Genomic DNA, 18,685 nt, shown 5'->3' with positions numbered 1-18,685 from the left:
TTGACGGAGCTCAAACTCAAAACACACGGCAGCAACAAACAGTCATTCCACAAGCTGGGAACAGTCCAGGAAAAGGTCAGTGAGAGTGATTTTGTGCCTCTTTGGGATGGCACCACGAGGCGTCGCTCGCTTGCAGAACGCAAGCTTCTTGAGGGCGCATAGGTCTGCTGAATGCAGAATTTTGACGACATTGTATATCAAAGTATAGCACAGGACTGAATATAATGGATGAGATTCAGGGAATTTACCTGGAACCTCACAGTTTTTCACAAAACGTCATGTCGCCTGGCCTCCAGAGGAGCTGTGGTCTTTTGCCCCCAGGAGATAGGGACAACCACGGGGAAGAGAACAGAGAAGCCCGCTCTTTTGTCTCAGCGCTCTCAGGTATCAAAAAGAAACACGCTGCCCCGTGTGAGGCTCAAACTCACAACCTTCAGATTATGAGACTGACGCACTGCTTAACTGCGCCAACGAGGCCTGTGGGCTGATTAGGCTGAACATAGAATCACTAGCTTTTAGGTCCTTGCTTTTGGGTGTAGCTCCAACAAGTCAGCTCTCGCTGAACACATGTATCAGGATGGCTGAGCGGTCTAAGGCGCTGCGCTCAAGCTGGGGAACAATAGTCCATCGAAGAGGGAAGGAAGAAAAAGAGAAGGAGAAGAAGAGAAAGGAGAAATGAAGAAAAGAAAGGGTGAAATTTGACGTTCAAAGACGGTTCTTCCTTAGTATGCGCGCAGTGATACATTTTTTTGCGGTTCCTTCCTGCGGGAAAACCGCGCATTTATATTACACTGTTTCCTATTGCAGGTGCTCACCAAGACTGGGGTTCGAATCCAGCTAAAGACAACTTTTTATAATATTGTTAATTTCATTAAATACATGCAATTTCAAGGTTAATAAAATGTACATATGTACTTAGTTTGATATTCTTTCATGAAAATTAAACCATACCAATGGAACTGTGTTTTGTTGTTATTATTTATATTGATATTATTCTGATTAAGCATTTTTTTTTAGGTTACATTAATTCAAGACATGTTATTTCTAATAAAAAAAAAGATGCAAAATAGTAATTATTCTGAAAAAATGTCTGTGACAAGAATGACAAAATGCAAATTATCTTTTCATAGACATGTTCTATTGTTGCGGTGCACTGATGGAAATTGTTATATTAAAGCACAAATTTAAAAAAAAGTTTTTTCAAATTTTTTTATTTTACAATTATGCTAACAGAACAGTGATGAATATTAAATTGAATAATAAGTTTAAGCAACAATTAAAACGTAAATAAAACGGTAAATATCAAGTTTTCAAAAACAATCATTTCTCAAATTTTTTTATTTTACAATTATGCTAACAGAACAGTGATGAATATTAAATTGAATAATAAGTTTAAGCAACAATTAAAACGTAAATAAAACGGTAAATATCAAGTTTTCAAAAACAATCATTTCTCAAATTTTTTTATTTTACAATTATGCTAACAGAACAGTGATGAATATTAAATTAAATAATAAGTTTAAGCAACAATTAAAAGGTAAATAAAACGGTAAATATCAAGTTTTCAAAAACAATAAGTTTAAGTTAAATAGGATAATAATAATAAAAAAACAGTAAATAAAAAGTTAAATATTAAATAAAAAAAACAAAAAAAACAATGTTAAATAATGCTCAACACAAATATTAACAATAGTGAACTATATTAAAACAACTATATACACTACAATAAATAAAAAATATATACATTATTTGGGAACAGTTCTCCGCATTTGCTCCAACCACTGTTCTTTTGTAATAGTCTCAGTCTGTGGGCAGTACACCTTGCCCCTGTACTGGCTATGTCCCGTTGCACTGGTTTTGAACCGTCCACATTTCTTGTAAGTGTTTGCCTCTACAGTTCTCTTGTAGGATCTCTTGGGCATGGCTTGCGGACTGGCAGCTGGTGCAGCAGGTTGTGAACTGGTGCCCTGCACAACTGTAGGCTGTAACAGTGGCTGTACCATTGGCATCCCCTGGACCATTGGGATTCCCTGAACTATCGGCATCCCCTGAACCATTGGCAGACCCTGGAACACTGGCACACCCTGAAACATCGGCACACCCTGGAAACCTGGTGCTGCTGGTATAAGTATGTTGGGTACCATCTGCACTGATGCTCCAGGTGCTGATGGCGTAACCAATATAGGACTCTGTGCTGGTGCCTTGGGTCTGAGAGGGGGTCGTCCAGTAGAAGTCTGCCTCTGCTTTGCCTGACCTGCTGTGCTCTCTGGTAGCTTGTACTGGTGCTGCTCCCCTGGTTGTTCTGGCTCAGTCCGTGTGCGTTTGGCAGCCTGGAGAGGTTCCTGAGCTTCAGGGAGGGGCTGAGGCAACTGAATGCCCTGAAGCAGCACAGACAGCTCTTGCTTTTTCTGCCTGTTGTTGTACCACTGAATCAGGGTGTTCTGGTTAACTTCCACCAGCTGCATTGAGGTTCCTCCCATCACCAAGCTGTTGCCCAGTACAAGCTGCCTTATCCTTCTGTAGTCTTGGAGGATCAGAGACCATCTCGACAGCGTTCCCTTGCCTTTTCTTTTGGGGCTTGGGTGAATTGTGCAAAGCCTGATGAAGATGGTCTCCACCAGACGGCAACAGTCAGGCCATTGAGCAGGTGCACTGCTTGCACCCAGCACACTTCTGATGGTGCTCTCTACTCCAGGGGTGTGAGTGGGCCTTTTTGGTACTCTGAAGCGTCCACTCAGCAGTCTCTTCTGGTGTCGAGCTGCATACACCAACCGTTGCTTGTCCCGGTCATCCAGGTTCTGCCAAAGTGCAATTATGGCATTGGCTTCCTGATTGGCCAGGCTGAGGGCTGTGTGACCCCGGAGCTCCACCAGATATTCTGCCAGCCTGTCCACATGTTGATATCCCGGGACATTTTGGTAGTCAACAGCCTATTAAAAAACACAAGCACAAAATATAATTTTTTTCCCCCCCATCACATTTTTTTTGATGCATAGTTCCATTGATTCGGTTATTTTCACACAATCTATATAGTACAAAGCACTAACGGAATAAAACTGATTTGACTCGATGCATCTTTGTTGCCTACTAATGACTTTAGTTTAAAATCTGAGCAAAGTCTGGATTTAAAGCAGTAGTAAGAAGTAGATGTTGATCCTTCCTTGTTTGAATTATTCTAGTTTATTTCAAAGAAATACAGAGGAGTGGCACTTACCGTCTCTTCATCATCATCCTGACCAGCATCCTCTGGTTCTGAGAGGAGTGGTGAAACAGATGTTTCAGAGGGAACCGGTGAGACAGCAGTCCCTGAGGGTCCAGGTGATGAAGGAGACTGTGTGGGGTCAGGGATCAGTGAAGGGGATGTAGAACCCAGTACAGCCGTGTCACTGCTGGTGACCAGGGTGGAAGAACCCAGTGTCAGTGTGGAGGAGGGTGGTGACAGAACAACCTCTGGATCTGCAATGGTGTGATCCTCGCTGATGTCACAGAAGCCCTCATCTTCCTCTCGCTCCTCCACATTAAGGTCCTCGATGAGTTCTGCCGTCTCTTCAGAGTCTGGGTTCATGTCCTGCAATGCCTGTCCAGTCTGCTGGAACAGATACTGCACTCCAATGAGCTCACCTGGAATAAAAACAAACAGGAATTAAATACAATTGTGGTGTATCATATTTGATACAGAAGGCATTTGTTGTAGCTCATATAGTATAAGTTTGAGAACATGGAGCTCATAGTTGAAGAGAAAAAAAAAATTCAGAGGCCATAAACCTATACTCAGTACAGTAAATGGTCACCAAATATTACTAACAATATCCAAGTTATTCTTTCTAAAAATAACAATTACTTTCTAATAATAAAGACTTCACAGCAAAATGACATGTGAAGTATGAGCTGAAGGTAGACGTTTGTACAATTATACTGAAAGGCCTTTTACTTAAATATCAATCAGATGACAGAGGGCATGTTTCAAGAAAAAAATTTGATCATGTTGATAATTTAGAGGTCTAAAACACAGATATAGTAGACTTCATAGGCTTAAATATAAAATATTGACTGAGATTACACAGAAATTGCAAGTTAATTAACAATAATAAAAAAAAATTACCGGTGTAACGTGCAGGAGGACAAAACGTGGGGACCACTTTCCTGCCAAACAGCTTTTCATAATTGCGGTTTACACAGTGAACAAGTTCTCCTGTGTAGCTGCGCAAAGCTGATGGCTCCGATGACAGCGAAGCAGCCTCCCGATCCTGGTTCCAACGGTGTAGACCCTCCAGCAAATAAATCTGAAAGTTCAGACTGTTTGCACTGGTCCCTGTAAACCGACACAACAGTTTTTAGGGAGTGTTAAACACACAAAAAGACACTTAATGTTCTTTCTTTACATATGCACAGTGTGTGTGACAAAGACGTACCTGGGATGAAACGGTTAAGGTGTAAATGAAAGGATTCAAGAGAAGTGGAGCCTCTGGCACATCTGTATGTCTTCAGAAGCACACCTCCCTTGGTTAAGCTCCCTGTCTCTGTATAGAGCGCAACACCAGGGGGGTCTTGGATACACTTGACGTGCTTCTTCTGGACACTCCAGATGTGCTCCATCCTTTCTCGGTCCAGGAGAGGAACACCCAGGGAGTCATTGCCCTTGCTGCTCAGGAGCTCGGTAAGCAGTCGTTCAAGGTGAAGGATGGTAGTCTCCTCTCCACGGGTCCTCCTCCGGCAATGTAGAGTCAGCTCCTCCCTGCTCAGATGCTTGCTGGCATCTTCATCTGTCAGCGCAGGCCAACCCTGGGACATCAACAGCTCTCTCTTTGCTTTTCGAAGCATAGAGACATCAGCCGCATCACATTCAAAGATGCATGCTGATAGCCGTGACATGAAGATGGGGTACAGCTGATGGGCATCAGTTGTACACCCCAAGGCAATCCTGCGCATAAAATGCCAGATGTCCAAGCGTATCACGAGATCTGGCCAGCCTCTGAATCTGGTTTTCAGCTTGGTCTCTCCCACCTCGGTGCAGCACCCACAGTCCACGTACAACACAGCAGGTGGAGCCACACCAGCCTGCTGGTATCTTTTCACCAGACCGTCTACCATCATGTCCAGTCCTGCTCCTTCCTGGGCTGTCAGCACACTTATGAGCACTTGACCAAACTCATTGCCAACAGAGGTAAGCCAGAGTCCCGTTCCCCTCGCTGTCCCAGCCAGCTTCTTGGTGATCTGTAATAAGACATATGAAGCATGCTGTAAATATAATCAAACATCACACCATGTAAAATACAGATACAGTGCCATGCTGGTATATAAACAACAGCATTAATAAACAAATCCACAACTAACCTTTTTAGTAGAATCCATCTTCAAGACAGAGCCATAGGTGGATGTTATCCTTGCATGGATTTCATCCAGCCTTGTCAGGATGTCTTGGCTGTAAACAGTGAGCAGCCACTTGCAGCTTGGCACCACTGTAGGCTCTGGGGGCTCCTGGAATTTTACTGGCATCACCACGGGTTGATTGAGGAAGTCAACGCATTGGGTGGGGTACCGGGCCAGACGATGGAGCCACTGCTCGCTGTGGTTTTCACGCAGCTGCTTGATCACCCGCGTGGGGCTGTTGCCTAAGCCACGCTCACGCAGGAGCCGGATGACCCGCATATCACAGGCGTACCTTAGGAAATGCAAAATCCACACATTCATATATTTTAGATATTTGATTTGTGAAGTATTTGCTTATATATATATATATATATATATATATATATATATATATGTATATATATGTGATTATGGGCTAACAACTGGATGAGGAATGAAAGTGTACTTACTTCCGCGTGAGGATGACCTGAAACTCAGAGCGATGGCCCAGATCTAGCTGTTGCAGGACAGTCTGACTCCAGGACACATGTGAGGCTCTACACTTGGTACAGATGAGGGCTTCTGTGACCATGTTGTACATTCTGTCAATGTCTAGAACCTGCCGTGACCTTTTGTGCAGACCACCTCCTGTCAGCTGATGTTGTCCACAGGCAGGATTGGGACAGAGAACCTTAACCCTCCACAGCTTGTACGGCATCCACAGCAGAAGAGAATGACAAAAGAATCTGTCTGGAGCTGGAGCCTGATTGTAAATAAGTGCTGGCTGTGGTGGGTAATACCAGAGCTGGAGGTTATCACGAAGCCCTGGCATTCCCTTGGATCCCATTTTGAAAAGCCTTTTGCCAATCCACTTGTGATCCTCTGGTGGCAAGGTCTCCGACCACAAACGAGGAAGCGGAACTACAGATGGACCTTGCAATAATGCCCCAGAATGAGCTGTCTGTGAAGGAAAAAAAGACAAAACAATTAGTCAAGTAAGGTAATTGTATTTTTAAGCACTTTTTAAGCATTTTATTTTTATCCATGATTACCTTCACATGAAATTATCATTGCAATGATAGTTTTCACTTAAATACCTTTAGTATTACAGTGATTATGACAATGAAACTGATAACTTTACATTATACACTGCTGTCATCCAAAAAAAAGTAACGAAATAATTATTCTGAAATCCTGTTTAATATATGAAATAAAACATTTCTGATATTTTACAAACAATATCTCTTTATTTTGACACATGAATGTTAACATATATACATTGTTTATAATTTATAAATCAGTATCAAGTAAACTCAATTGAGATTATGACAATAGTTTGATTGTTGTTATTTCTCAGCTTGAATGTGTTTTAAGAAACTACTGGTTATAAAAGTTATATTCAAAATTTCAGGGCATGTGAGCCTTTTAACATCTCTGTTAAGTGAAAAGAACAAATTAGATAAATTACTTTCCAAAGTGTTAAGAATTGTGTCAGCTGTCTGGCGACTGATTTAATTACATTTTTAGACCAACAGAATAGGAAATTACTTACGGAGACAATACTGCATGGCTGAGCAGGACTGGACACATCTGCAGTGGCTCTGGGGACAGCGGCTGGAACTTGAGCATCTGGTGTCTGTACAATCATGAAGTAAAATAATAGATTTTGTAAATATAACATTACAATAACTTTAACTCATCCTAGATTATATCATACACTACAGTTTAAAAGTTTGAGGTCTAAATGTTTATAAAATAAATCTATTCTGTTCACCAGTTGCATTTGATCAAAAATACAGTAAAAAGATATTAACTAGACACAGGTGAACAGAATAACATAATCAAGGGGAGACAGAAACTAGGTCAAGGAACATGAGGAGAGTTGTTCGGACGTTTTTGCTTACTGCTCTGCGCTTTGCTCCCTATTTCTGTACTTTTCTTTGATTTTTCTAAGATTTTTACTTCAGCAGATCAGCACAGTGCTCAAACAACATATTTTTGGCACAAACACTAAAACTAAAAACTCTCTGGGACTGGAATAATACCACGAAAAAGAAGACTTTTGCCTCCCACTGCCAGCAGCTTACATTCCGGAGAAGGGAAAACACAGCTGCCCACATTCAAACAGAAGAGAAAGAAAATGCCTCCTGTTGAATCTACTTGCTGCATGAACTACTGCAAACTTCTACAAAGGATTACGGTTCTTGAAACTAAGTTACTTGCTGGATTTCCAAAACAGGCAGAACACTCAGCAGACCGTCGTCACGGACCCCATCAGCATACAGCCGGTGAGTCCCATGAACCTAGACAATCTCAACAGTTTATACCAAGTGTAGAGAAACAAGCCGAAACTGATTGTCAGACTAATCGATGGCACAAACAGGGAGCGAGACCCAAAGGCAGTAGAGACATCAGATTGTCATGAGTTTCTCGTATTGCTGCCGTAGCATCCTCTACCCCAGATTCGGCTATGACAAGGCTTGTGAATACTGGTATTCTACCACCCCCTATACATCTTGAGAACAGATTTGAAGCATTAATGAATGTGGGTGAGGAATCCCCAAATGTGATTAAACATGGATCGGATCAGCCAGCAGCTAACATCGCTACTAACAGACGCTCAAGGTCGAGCAGACAGCGGCTTTCAGCTCAGAGCGCAGCCGAGCCCAGGACTCTGATAGTGGGCGACTCCATTAACAGAAATATCAGTAGCAGAAATTCAGCAACTTTCTGCTTTCCTCAAGCAACAGTTTCTGATTTGAACAAGGAACTTGGGAAAATTCTAATGAAGCACAAGACTGCAAATCGAATCATCATCCATGTGGGGAAGAATGATATTCGGAAAGAGCAGTCAGAACTCCTTAAGAAGGACTTCAGTGAACTCTTTGAAACACTTTGAAGACTTAAAGTTCAGTCGTATATCAGTGGGCCACTCCCAGCAAGAGGAACTAATATGTTTTCACGTTTGCTTGGGCTGAACACATGGCTACAAAGAATCTGCAGCTTAAAAGGAGTCAATTTCATCGATAACTTCAATCTTTTCTGGGGCCATAGACAACTGTTTAAACTGGATGGCCTCCACCTAAACAAACTTGGTGCAAGAGTGCTAAAGGACAACATCTACTTCTCCATCCGTCATCCTTCAGTAGTGTGTGCCAAACTACTCAACCTGAACGGCACACACACACCTGGACAGAGTATGAGTGATAATTACCATTGTGTATGAAATGTGCTATACAAATAAACTTGCCTTGTCTTGCCTATAAAGAATGAATAAACCAGTCTTATAAACTCCTTGATTAAGCAACTTTAAGTATAATATGCATGTACAATAAACTATTGTAAAATTTATTTACATTACTCGACAGAAAGGTTTTTGCAGGTTTTAATAAAATGTAAATTAATAACAGTCATAATAAGCATATTACCAGTACGCACCTTAGGCTTGCACAGTATCGTCAACTCGCTCATCAGAATCTTCGGTAATCTTCGCCACGGCTCATTCGGTTCTTGTTGAGTCCTCTGTAATCCTCAGCAAACTTCAACAGTTGGTTGAACCGGCTCATTTGTTTCTTTTTGAGTTGGACATGCTACTTCGGCTGTGCGTCCTGCGTCATCAACCCAGAACTAAAGTTCGATTCAGTTCGATTAGTGAATCGGCTCAACCAGTTACTTCCTGAGAACCCGCTCAAAAGAACGATTCGTTCAAGAACTGAACATCACTAGTATGTTGAGAATAGAAGAGTAAGGGAGTCAGAAGCGTTCCACCTGCTGCTGCATGTGCTGTACTGTTATGCTACTACTTAATTTGGTTAATTAAAGTATTGTTTATTTTCGAATGCCTCCTCATTGCTTAAGAAAAAAAAGAGAAAGAGAGCTCAATTCATTACTCATGCGCTGTTCTCTCACACAATCAAAGCGCGTACAAGCATAGAGACATGTTTCTGTGACTAAAAACCCCACAATATAATGCATTGAACCACTATATAATGCTATTACAATACTATATAATAGCAATAATAATAATATACAATACTAATATATATATATATATATATATATATACACTGTATATGTTAGGCTATATATCCCCGCCGAGAAAAAGTGGGCACACTCTTTGGCCAACCAATAACAGCAATAACAGCATTGCTGATCAGTGTTTCTACTATCGATAGATAGCCCCTTTTAAACCAGTGCATGAACGCGCAATGATCTCAGATAACGCAATCCAGCCATACTAATCATCAACAACAGGTGTGTTCAAAGAACCTAATTAGCCAGATAATGATTAGTTGGATCATATCATCTCGGATGTGTCTTTTGATCTCGGACTCCAGCTCCCAGATGTCACCACATGAGCCCTGTAGCAACACTTTTGACTGTGCATTGTCTCATGAATCAAAGAATGCAGAACAGTGTTCATTATTTATGTATAATTTGGGTCCTTTTATTTAGAATTTTCTTTTACATTGTGGCATTTCACAACAAGACAGATTAAGACAGTTTAACCAATAGTTTGATTCAGAGGTATCAATATATGAAATGGAGTGATGCCTCTATACTATCAAAATATTTTACTATGCTCAATATTTGAAACTATAGCAAAGGAGATTGAGTGAAAACAAGAAAGTGTGGAAATAAGAGTTCATATGTACTTGAAAAAGGAAAATAAATAACAAACCTCAAGGCAAAGTATAAAGAGGTGAATATTGCAAATTAAATTGATGATAAAGGTGGACTATCACATATGGCCCACATTCATCTGCAAAGTGAACATAGCCTTTATTTCCCAGAGATATATATTTTCTTCAGTTTTTTCACCCTCAAATTGGCTTCCTCCAGAGTGAAATTGCTCACAATTTCTCTACCAAATGAGTTTGCAAATGACGTTTCAGGTCTCTTTGATATGTGAATCTATTATCACACTGAAGACACTTGAAAGGCTTCTCTCCAGTGTGAATACTTATGTGAGTTTGAAGGTTTCCTTTTTGTGAGAAGCTTTTTCCACACTGAGGGCAGATGAAAGGCTTCTCTCCAGTATGAAGTCTAATGTGAGTGTTGAGGCTTCTTTTATGCATGAAACTCTTTCCACACTGATGACATATAAAACAGTCCTCTTTTGAGTGAATCCTCATGTGTTGATTAAGCATTTCTTTACAATTGAATCTCTTTCCACACTGACCACATATCCAAGGCTTCTCTCCTGTGTGAATGTTCATGTGAGTCATAAGACTTTCTTTTCTTGAGAAGCTCTTCCCACACAGTTTGCAGGTGTAAGGGGTCTCTCCAGTGTGAATTATAATGTGGGCATTAAGGTTTCCTTTAAGTGTAAAACTTTGTCCACACAGTTTGCAGATGTAAGGCTTCTCTCCAGTGTGAACTCTCATGTGGGCTTTAAGGTTTTGTTTTTGATTGAAAGTTTTTCCACACTGTTGGCAGCTGAAAGGCTTCTCTCCAGTGTGAACTCTCATGTGGACTTCAAGGTTTTGCTTATAAGTGAAATTCTTACCACACTGACAGCAGGTGAAATAACTGTTAGATTCAGTCTTCTGACCTCTTTTTTGTGAGGAAGTCTTTTCAATCTTTGAGGATTTTTCTCCTCTCTTGAAATCCTGACGTTTCTTATCCTGATTTTTCAGTTCTCCTTTCAGACTCTCCTCTTTCAGTGCCATCAGGTCTAAAGCAAAAAAACAACAACAACAACAACCCCGACATTAAAGCATTAAAACCAACATAAGGAATCAAAGCCAACACTAAAATAATTCTCAGAATCTCTCCTTAACATTGTTTGAAGTTTTTTTAGTCATATTCTGAAGAAAGTACTCCAATAAAGCTGACAGTTATCAAATCCCTTATAACTTGTCCCAGGAGAACTGGATTATTGTAGACCAGGGGCTCTCAAACCTGTCCTAGAGCACCCCAAGCACTGCACGTTTTGTTTGGCTCTTTGTATGTCTTTTACAAACCCAATTCAGGTCTTGCCAGCCAATATCTAATAATGAGTTGAATCAGGTGTGTTAAATGAGGGAGACATACAAAATGTGCAGTGCTGGGGGTGGTCCAGGACAGCTAGACCAATCTCAAATTTTCCATTTATTTCTAAAATATTAGAAAAACTGTGTCCTCTCAACTATGTATTTTGCTGATAAACATCATTTCAATCAGGATTTAAGCCCCATCATAGCACAGAAACTATGCTTATTAAAGTTACATTTCTATTAAATCATCTGACAACAACATTCTCTTTGATAGCATGAGGATTATGTTGGCATTTGTGAACAAGTACTAGCATGGTTTAGGACAAGGGTGTCCAGTCCTGCTCCTGGATGTTCAGCACAGGTTAACTCCAACCAGCTCTGAAACATTTGCCTGGATGTTTCTAGTCAGTCTTAAGAACTTGACTAGCAGGTGTGTTTAATTAGGGTTGGAGCTTAACTCTGCAGGACAGTGGCCTTCCAAGAGCAGATTGGACACCCCTGATTTCAGAGACGTCTGAAAAGACATCATATCAAACACAAGTATGGAGTGCCACAGGACTCGGTATTAGGTCCTCTGCTTTTCTCCTTGTATACACTTCCCCTAAGGGACATTATCATTATTAGTTTTTACTGTTATGATAATGACACATTTTCTTGCACCCTGACAAAACTTCACACTTCTTTAAGTTAACAGAGTGTATTATTAATGTAAAATATGGTATGAATAGTAATTTCTTTCTAATAAATTCTGCCAAACCGAAACATTAATTATTAAATCAAAAACCTCTAAACTTAAGCTGCTAGATCTCAATTTATGTACTGCACAGAGAATAAACTATTACTGACAAACAGCATTTGTACAATTCAAATGAAATGAAAGACACTGTATTTAGGTGGGCAAATCTATTGCAGCATGACTTTCAAAAAGGATTTTCATAAAACTCTTCAATATGGACTATAAATACATTGTATGACTTTCTGTTACAATGTAACTTCCTGTAAAGCTGCTCCGGTACAATGAGTATTGTGGAAATGCTATACAAATTAATAAGACAGACTTAGCATCAACCAACTATTTTATTTGATGTGCTAAAGGTTAATTCTACCATTATCATCTACCAGTATGATCGGTGTGATCACTCTAGGCTCATCCCTGAAACGTACATTCACACATAGAGAAATTGTTAATAATAATAAATAATTGTAAAAAAAATTTGTTTGATTATATTTTTAAAGTAAATGTTTTATGCCTTCATCTTATTAACACCGTTGATTATACATATGTATTAAATCATACATCCAAAAAAAAAAAAGATTAATTGCAAAATTTAACCATCATAGAGTGAAAGTTTATCATTCGTACATGTTTTGTATTGCCAATTTACACATACAAGCGATTTGAAACCATTCCAGCTCTAGAAGAGGCGAAAGAGAATTTGATTCTTGCGCACTGTTTTCTGTGCGCACAGCCGCAACGCACGTGCACACACAGAGATGCGTTTCAGACAGCAGGTTGATTTGTCTTTCGCATCTCTTTGTGTTTGAACAGACACATACACATAATTATGTCCAAATACTCATCTCAACAATTATTCACGTAAACACAGTCGGTTATGTCTTAAACAGCTGAGAAAGAAATCGGACGTGTATCATTATATTGGATCCGTGAAAACAATAAACATAAAAACATAATTCAATCAGGTAAAGCTTCAAGTGTAAAAGGTTCATGGGTGTAGTAGACATGACTTTACAAACATTTGACATATTCAATAAATAACATTCAGTGTCTATTTCAATGTGCAGCGGCTTTTTCCACATAGTCTAATGCTCTTTTCACATAATTTGGCTAAATGCTCTCTAATCCAACATACATTTCTTAATCAGTGTAATGAAGCACCACTGACAGATGAAGAGGAGATGGCCACAATATTAAAATCCAACAGTGAAAAGAATAATTGTTGTATTTGTATTTGTAAGAAATAAAGATGACTAAATTAATTTTGAATAATTTGTGTTTATTTAACAGCTGTGGTGGTGGTTATGGCATATAGCCTAGCCTATCTCGCACTATACCCTTCCATCTGGCATCCTTCCATTCCATACAGCAAATCAGTTTCATTTTCGGAAGGCGCGATGATAGCAATATGCGTGTCATCAATGCATCCAACCGCACTGAAAATCCTGAAGAAAATTCGAATTATTTGGTTACTTCCAGAGGTCACAGCAAGATGTTATCAAGTGAACGTCATTTAAAAGTGGTACCGCTCAAATTAATATGCATGTGGATATGGAAAAATAAAATAAAACGAATTCCTCTCCTAATGTAAATGTAACTCCCCACGAATTAATGCAGCCTCCTCATCTACAGGATCCCGTGTAAAAAGACATGTCATTTTTGTCATATTTACAGTGTCTGCATGATGAAAATGAAAGTAGTGCGGATAGAAAAATAATCTTGTTTCCATTTGCATTAAGATAATTTTTCTTACCCCATTGGCAGATAATTTTACCCGTTTCCCCCAGGAAACAAGACTTGTATATAATTTTTCTTATACAGAAAATGCATCTTGATTTAAGAATTTTTAGATATTTGTACTTGAAATAAGGCAAACATCTCCGCAACAAAAGCATTTTTGCAGCATGAATGAATGACTGATTATGAACGAGGTATTTAAACATCGCTTACGCACTAAAAAAGGGGGAGGAGACCAAAAGAAACTGGGTTTACTGAAGAAAACTTGCTCCAGACCAGGTTAGGTTCACAGAGTAAGTTACTATGGTAACTTACCGAGAAGTTTAGTTTTATCTTTTATTGGAACCGAAAACACTGAGTTTCCCGTTTCTGGGGTTAACAAACTCCGAGTTTCAAACCAAACCCGCTTTCTGGAATGCACCCCAGGCCTATATATCACTAATGTTAATCAAACAAAACACAGATTTTAAAAAAATGTCTCAATTTAATTCATGTGAACACTATGTAGTGTTGTTTAACACTTAATTATTAGCTTACATTTCTGTACCTAAATACTACTGTTAGACCTTATTTTATTTGTAACTGTTTCATTGTATTTATCAGTGCTTGTAATTTGTGTATTTGTTTTGTTTTTACTAACTGTTCACTTAAATTAAATGTTCTGTTAAATTATGTTTGAACTTTCTTAGTTAGGCTAGTAGTTTTTGCTGTGGTATTGAAGTAGTACTTAAAGTGTACTTTAAGTAATAAACTGAAAGCAAAGTTACATTGACAATTTTTTTTTCTTGCTTGTCTGAAAAATTATCAGATCCGTTTTCCCAAATACCACAATATGATCCGAACAGTGAGTTTTGTGATCCGTTGCACCACTACCATGCACAGATTTAAAACCATTCCAGCTCTAGAAGAGTTCTGCAATAACACGCACAGAGTGCGTCTGTATCAAAGAGAGTTTAAATCGATCTCAGTCCATGTCAATATTTGCTCTTCATGCAATTAAGTAATGATCTACTTTAAAGATACATTGAACAGCAGCGCGATTTGCTAAAGCAGCATATTCAGCGGGCATCCTATCGCATGCACGCTTGCTTGTGTGGATGCTATCAGTTTTGATCACAAAAGATGAGGTTAGCTGATTGGATATCATGTATTTGACCGTTTACGGCACTCCCATTTTCCTGTTTTTACATTAGAAGCCGCATCTTGCTTGTCAGAAATACATGTTCGGTTTTAATGTTACTTTAAGTTGGGGTAGAATTAAATGCTCGCGTACCCCCCACCAGCATCTCACGTACCCCCAGGGGTACGCGTATCCCAGTTTGAGAACCACTGATGTAGCCTATAATAGAGCAGTGCCAGTCATCTTGACAACCACCTTGAGTACCATGGTAGTATAGCGTTTGTATAATTTTTATGTGAATGCTGTTTTACGTGAATCTTATGACACAGGTTCAGTACAAATCTTAGTTTACAAAATAAATAGGTTAGCATTTAATGTTACATCACAACCATGGAAACATTTTGATTCGTGTCGAATGAGAGAGGTACATGAGCCCATAAATCTAAACCATGTCGGCTTTGTATTCTCATTTTCAATCTGTTCATTTTCCATGAATTCAACAATATTCCATGAGTTATTTCTAATGGACATGGAATCTCTTGTTTTGTAAAATCACGTATAGGCAACAAATGTAAAATCGATCACTCAAATTTAAACTATTTGCTTTCTGGAAAATAAATGTTTTTAATTCAGATATTGGGTCTATTGTTACACAAAACAATTGTTTTATTTAGGCAACTTCTGTATTATGTTTGCCAATTTAACATGTGACATGTTGTAATAACGAATACCAAGCTTGGAAGTAGGAGCTACTCAGGTGCACTTGAAGACAGTATTAGTATATGCCTGGTCATGTGATCTCAACATGTCTGTCCACATGAGGCACAGAATAGGCTTGTTCGAGATTAACTATACTAGCCTGCCACCGGCTGGCGACAGTAGCCGCTTGCAGTCAGGGCGGAATTAAAAGCGGAGACGTCAAGTCGGGACACTTTCTGCTCCCGGTAGTGACGCTCTCACAGATGAAGTAAATTAAATGCAATATCTGTCAAATACACACAAATGTTTTTATGAACAACAGAAACACTTCTTATATACTGCTTAATACAGCGCCATCTGTTCAAGAATAAAGTTCAGAATAAACATAGGCTACTAAATACCACTAAAGTGGGGCTATATATGCTTTTATCAGTGTTTTTAATAAAAATGACTCAAGATAACAGTGCGACTACACTAAAAAAAGCTTTTACTGTTATAAAAACAGGTTTGTGAGGATTATTGGAATTTAATTGTTAGAATAAACACGCAACACGTCGTGCTTGTCATCACAAAATCTGACCAATGAGAATAAAGTGTGTCGTCATCAAGGATTTCGCAGCCGATTTTCAGCAACTGCAGCGCATGACCTAGGCGGCTGGTCTCGTTTTGCCCTCGCCATACTTTGATGGCACATGTGATCGCAAGGCGGCTGCAGCGCCGATCAAAGTCAGACAAATTTTCTAACCAGAATGCATTGCTTTTGTCAGGCGGCAGCTGATCTTTGCGGCGCCGCATGAAGTCGAACAAGCCTAGTGTCTAATAGTGAACTCACTTCAGCTTTGAGAATGCAAACCAACCTGTTTGTTCCTCAGTATCTTCATGGTTCACTCGAAATGCTTCTTTAATCTTCATGTCTTCACTCTCCTCTTTAATAAACGTCATCTGTGTGTTTGGACACCGTCAAGTTTAAGATGAGAATAATTAACAGAAGAAAAAAAAAAAGGATGTCAGGCAGAGTGAAAATCAGTGGTCTTAAAGGGGTCATATGATGCGATTTAAATTTTTCCTTTCTCTTTGGCATGTTACAAGCTCTTGGTGCATAAAGAAGATCTGTAAAGTTGCAAAGACTAAAGTCTCAAATCCAAAGAGATATTCTTTATAAAAGTTAAGAGTCAGCCACACCTACCTACATCACGATGTGGGAAGATTTGCATAACGCCGCCAAAATGTTCACGCAAAGAAAGAAGGCGTAACTTTTATTCTCGCTGTAATATTGTTGCCGCCGCCGCCATGTCGTGAAGACGCTGTGTGCTTCGTTGTGAAAGCGAAACTACTTTGTTTGGTCTTCCAAAAGAGGACGATATCCACTTCGTCATGCCTAGAGCTGATCTGTGCAGGTCGCTGAGGGAATACATCAACTTTCACCATGGACAAAGCGGAGTCCAGCCTGGGGTCCGTCACATGTGGTTGCCGCTCATTCGTCGGATCCGCCAGGTGCGCCGTTCTCGACCCCGCCGCCTCAGCGCGCACTATCCCGGCCTCAGCGCACGCTAGGCCGCTGTGTTTTTCATTGTTATATATGCTTTTATCAGTGTTTTTAATAAAAATGACTCAAGATAACAGTGCGACTACACTAAAAAAAGCTTTTACTGTTATAAAAACAGGTTTGTGAGGATTATTGGAATTTAATTGTTAGAATAAACACGCAACACGTCGTGCTTGTCATCACAAAATCTGACCAATGAAAAGGTCAACCTTAACATATACTATTTAGATACCAATAAAGTGGGGGTATCTTATCAGTGTTTTATCAGTATTCTAACAGTGCGACTACACTGAAATGCTTTTACTGATATAAAAACACAGATTTGTGAGCATTATTGGAACTGAATTATTAGAATAAACACGCAACACACGTCGTGCTTGTCATCACAAAATCTGACCAATGAGAATAAAGTGTGTCGTCATCAAGGATTTCGCAGCCGATTTTCAGCAACTGCAGCGCATGACCTAGGCGGCTGGTCTCGTTTTGCCCTCGCCATACTTTGATGGCACATGTGATCGCAAGGCGGCTGCAGCGCCGATCAAAGTCAGACAAATTTTCTAACCAGAATGCATTGCTTTTGTCAGGCGGCAGCTGATCTTTGCGGCGCCGCATGAAGTCGAACAAGCCTAGTGTCTAATAGTGAACTCACTTCAGCTTTGAGAATGCAAACCAACCTGTTTGTTCCTCAGTATCTTCATGGTTCACTCGAAATGCTTCTTTAATCTTCATGTCTTCACTCTCCTCTTTAATAAACGTCATCTGTGTGTTTGGACACCGTCAAGTTTAAGATGAGAATAATTAACAGAAGAAAATTTTTTGCCCCACTGTATGTGGGCATTTTTATTTATTTAGTATTTAGTCAAATCCTAAGATGTTATATGTAATGACAGCTTAGGATATTAACTCTAAAGCCCAACTTTAAAGGGGTCATATGATGCGATTTAAATTTTTCCTTTCTCTTTGGCATGTTACAAGCTCTTGGTGCATAAAGAAGATCTGTAAAGTTGCAAAGACTAAAGTCTCAAATCCAAAGAGATATTCTTTATAAAAGTTAAGAGTCAGCCACACCTACCTACATCACGATGTGGGAAGATTTGCATAACGCCGCCAAAATGTTCACGCAAAGAAAGAAGGCGTAACTTTTATTCTCGCTGTAATATTGTTGCCGCCGCCGCCATGTCGTGAAGACGCTGTGTGCTTCGTTGTGAAAGCGAAACTACTTTGTTTGGTCTTCCAAAAGAGGACGATATCCACTTCGTCATGCCTAGAGCTGATCTGTGCAGGTCGCTGAGGGAATACATCAACTTTCACCATGGACAAAGCGGAGTCCAGCCTGGGGTCCGTCACATGTGGTTGCCGCTCATTCGTCGGATCCGCCAGGTGCGCCGTTCTCGACCCCGCCGCCTCAGCGCGCACTATCCCGGCCTCAGCGCACGCTAGGCCGCTGTGTTTTTCATTGTGAAAGCGAAACTACTTTGTTTGGCCTTCCAAAAGAGGACACGACTACAAATCAGTGGTTT

At 39.8% G+C, this 18,685-nt stretch overlaps 3 protein-coding genes across 3 annotated transcripts in view; all 3 read right to left on the bottom strand.

Annotated features, from left to right (window-relative positions):
* The window catches only part of LOC107569319 (gastrula zinc finger protein XlCGF57.1-like), a 190,339-nt gene that overhangs the window by 170,562 nt on the left and 1,092 nt on the right, over nt 1–18,685 (bottom strand). The window lies entirely within an intron of this gene.
* LOC107569315 (uncharacterized) lies at nt 1,457–17,924 on the bottom strand. Its single transcript, XM_016255378.1, has 10 exons — nt 17,840–17,924; nt 17,536–17,557; nt 15,940–15,946; nt 6,902–6,985; nt 5,820–6,310; nt 5,335–5,662; nt 4,413–5,214; nt 4,103–4,312; nt 3,215–3,621; nt 1,457–2,930 (listed from the first exon to the last, which is right to left on the bottom strand). Exons 1-10 carry the CDS (start codon nt 17,922–17,924, stop codon nt 1,746–1,748), a joined length of 3,621 nt encoding a protein of 1,206 aa, XP_016110864.1. The 3' UTR covers nt 1,457–1,745.
* LOC107569321 (gastrula zinc finger protein XlCGF8.2DB-like) overlaps nt 9,797–18,685 on the bottom strand; it is a 10,061-nt gene continuing 1,172 nt past the window's right edge. Inside the window, exon 2 of the mRNA XM_016255389.1 lies at nt 9,797–11,026. Within this exon, the coding sequence (XP_016110875.1) occupies nt 10,203–11,021 (819 nt within the window). The 5' untranslated portion in view covers nt 11,022–11,026 and the 3' untranslated portion in view covers nt 9,797–10,202. The remainder of the gene's footprint in view (nt 11,027–18,685) is intronic.

Source organism: Sinocyclocheilus grahami, unplaced genomic scaffold (genome assembly GCF_001515645.1).
Source record: "Sinocyclocheilus grahami isolate Dianchi unplaced genomic scaffold, SAMN03320097.WGS_v1.1 scaffold1333.1, whole genome shotgun sequence".
NCBI classification, from domain to species: domain Eukaryota; kingdom Metazoa; phylum Chordata; class Actinopteri; order Cypriniformes; family Cyprinidae; genus Sinocyclocheilus; species Sinocyclocheilus grahami.
Note: the sequence above shows the minus strand (reverse complement) of the source record. Positions and strands in the feature narration are given on the sequence as shown.

What these genes read in the sequence shown, in the direction of transcription:
- LOC107569315 (XM_016255378.1), bottom strand. Translation starts at nt 17,924, where the DNA reads ATGACGTTTATTAAAGAGGAGAGTGAAGACATGAAGATTAAAGAAGCA. An exon ending in TCCTCCTGCACGTTACACCG is followed by an intron (nt 3,622 to 4,102) that starts GTAATTTTTTTT and finishes TTTTTATTCCAG; the next exon opens with GTGAGCTCATTGGAGTGCAG. An exon ending in AGGATGATGATGAAGAGACG is followed by an intron (nt 2,931 to 3,214) that starts GTAAGTGCCACT and finishes GTTTTTTAATAG; the next exon opens with GCTGTTGACTACCAAAATGT.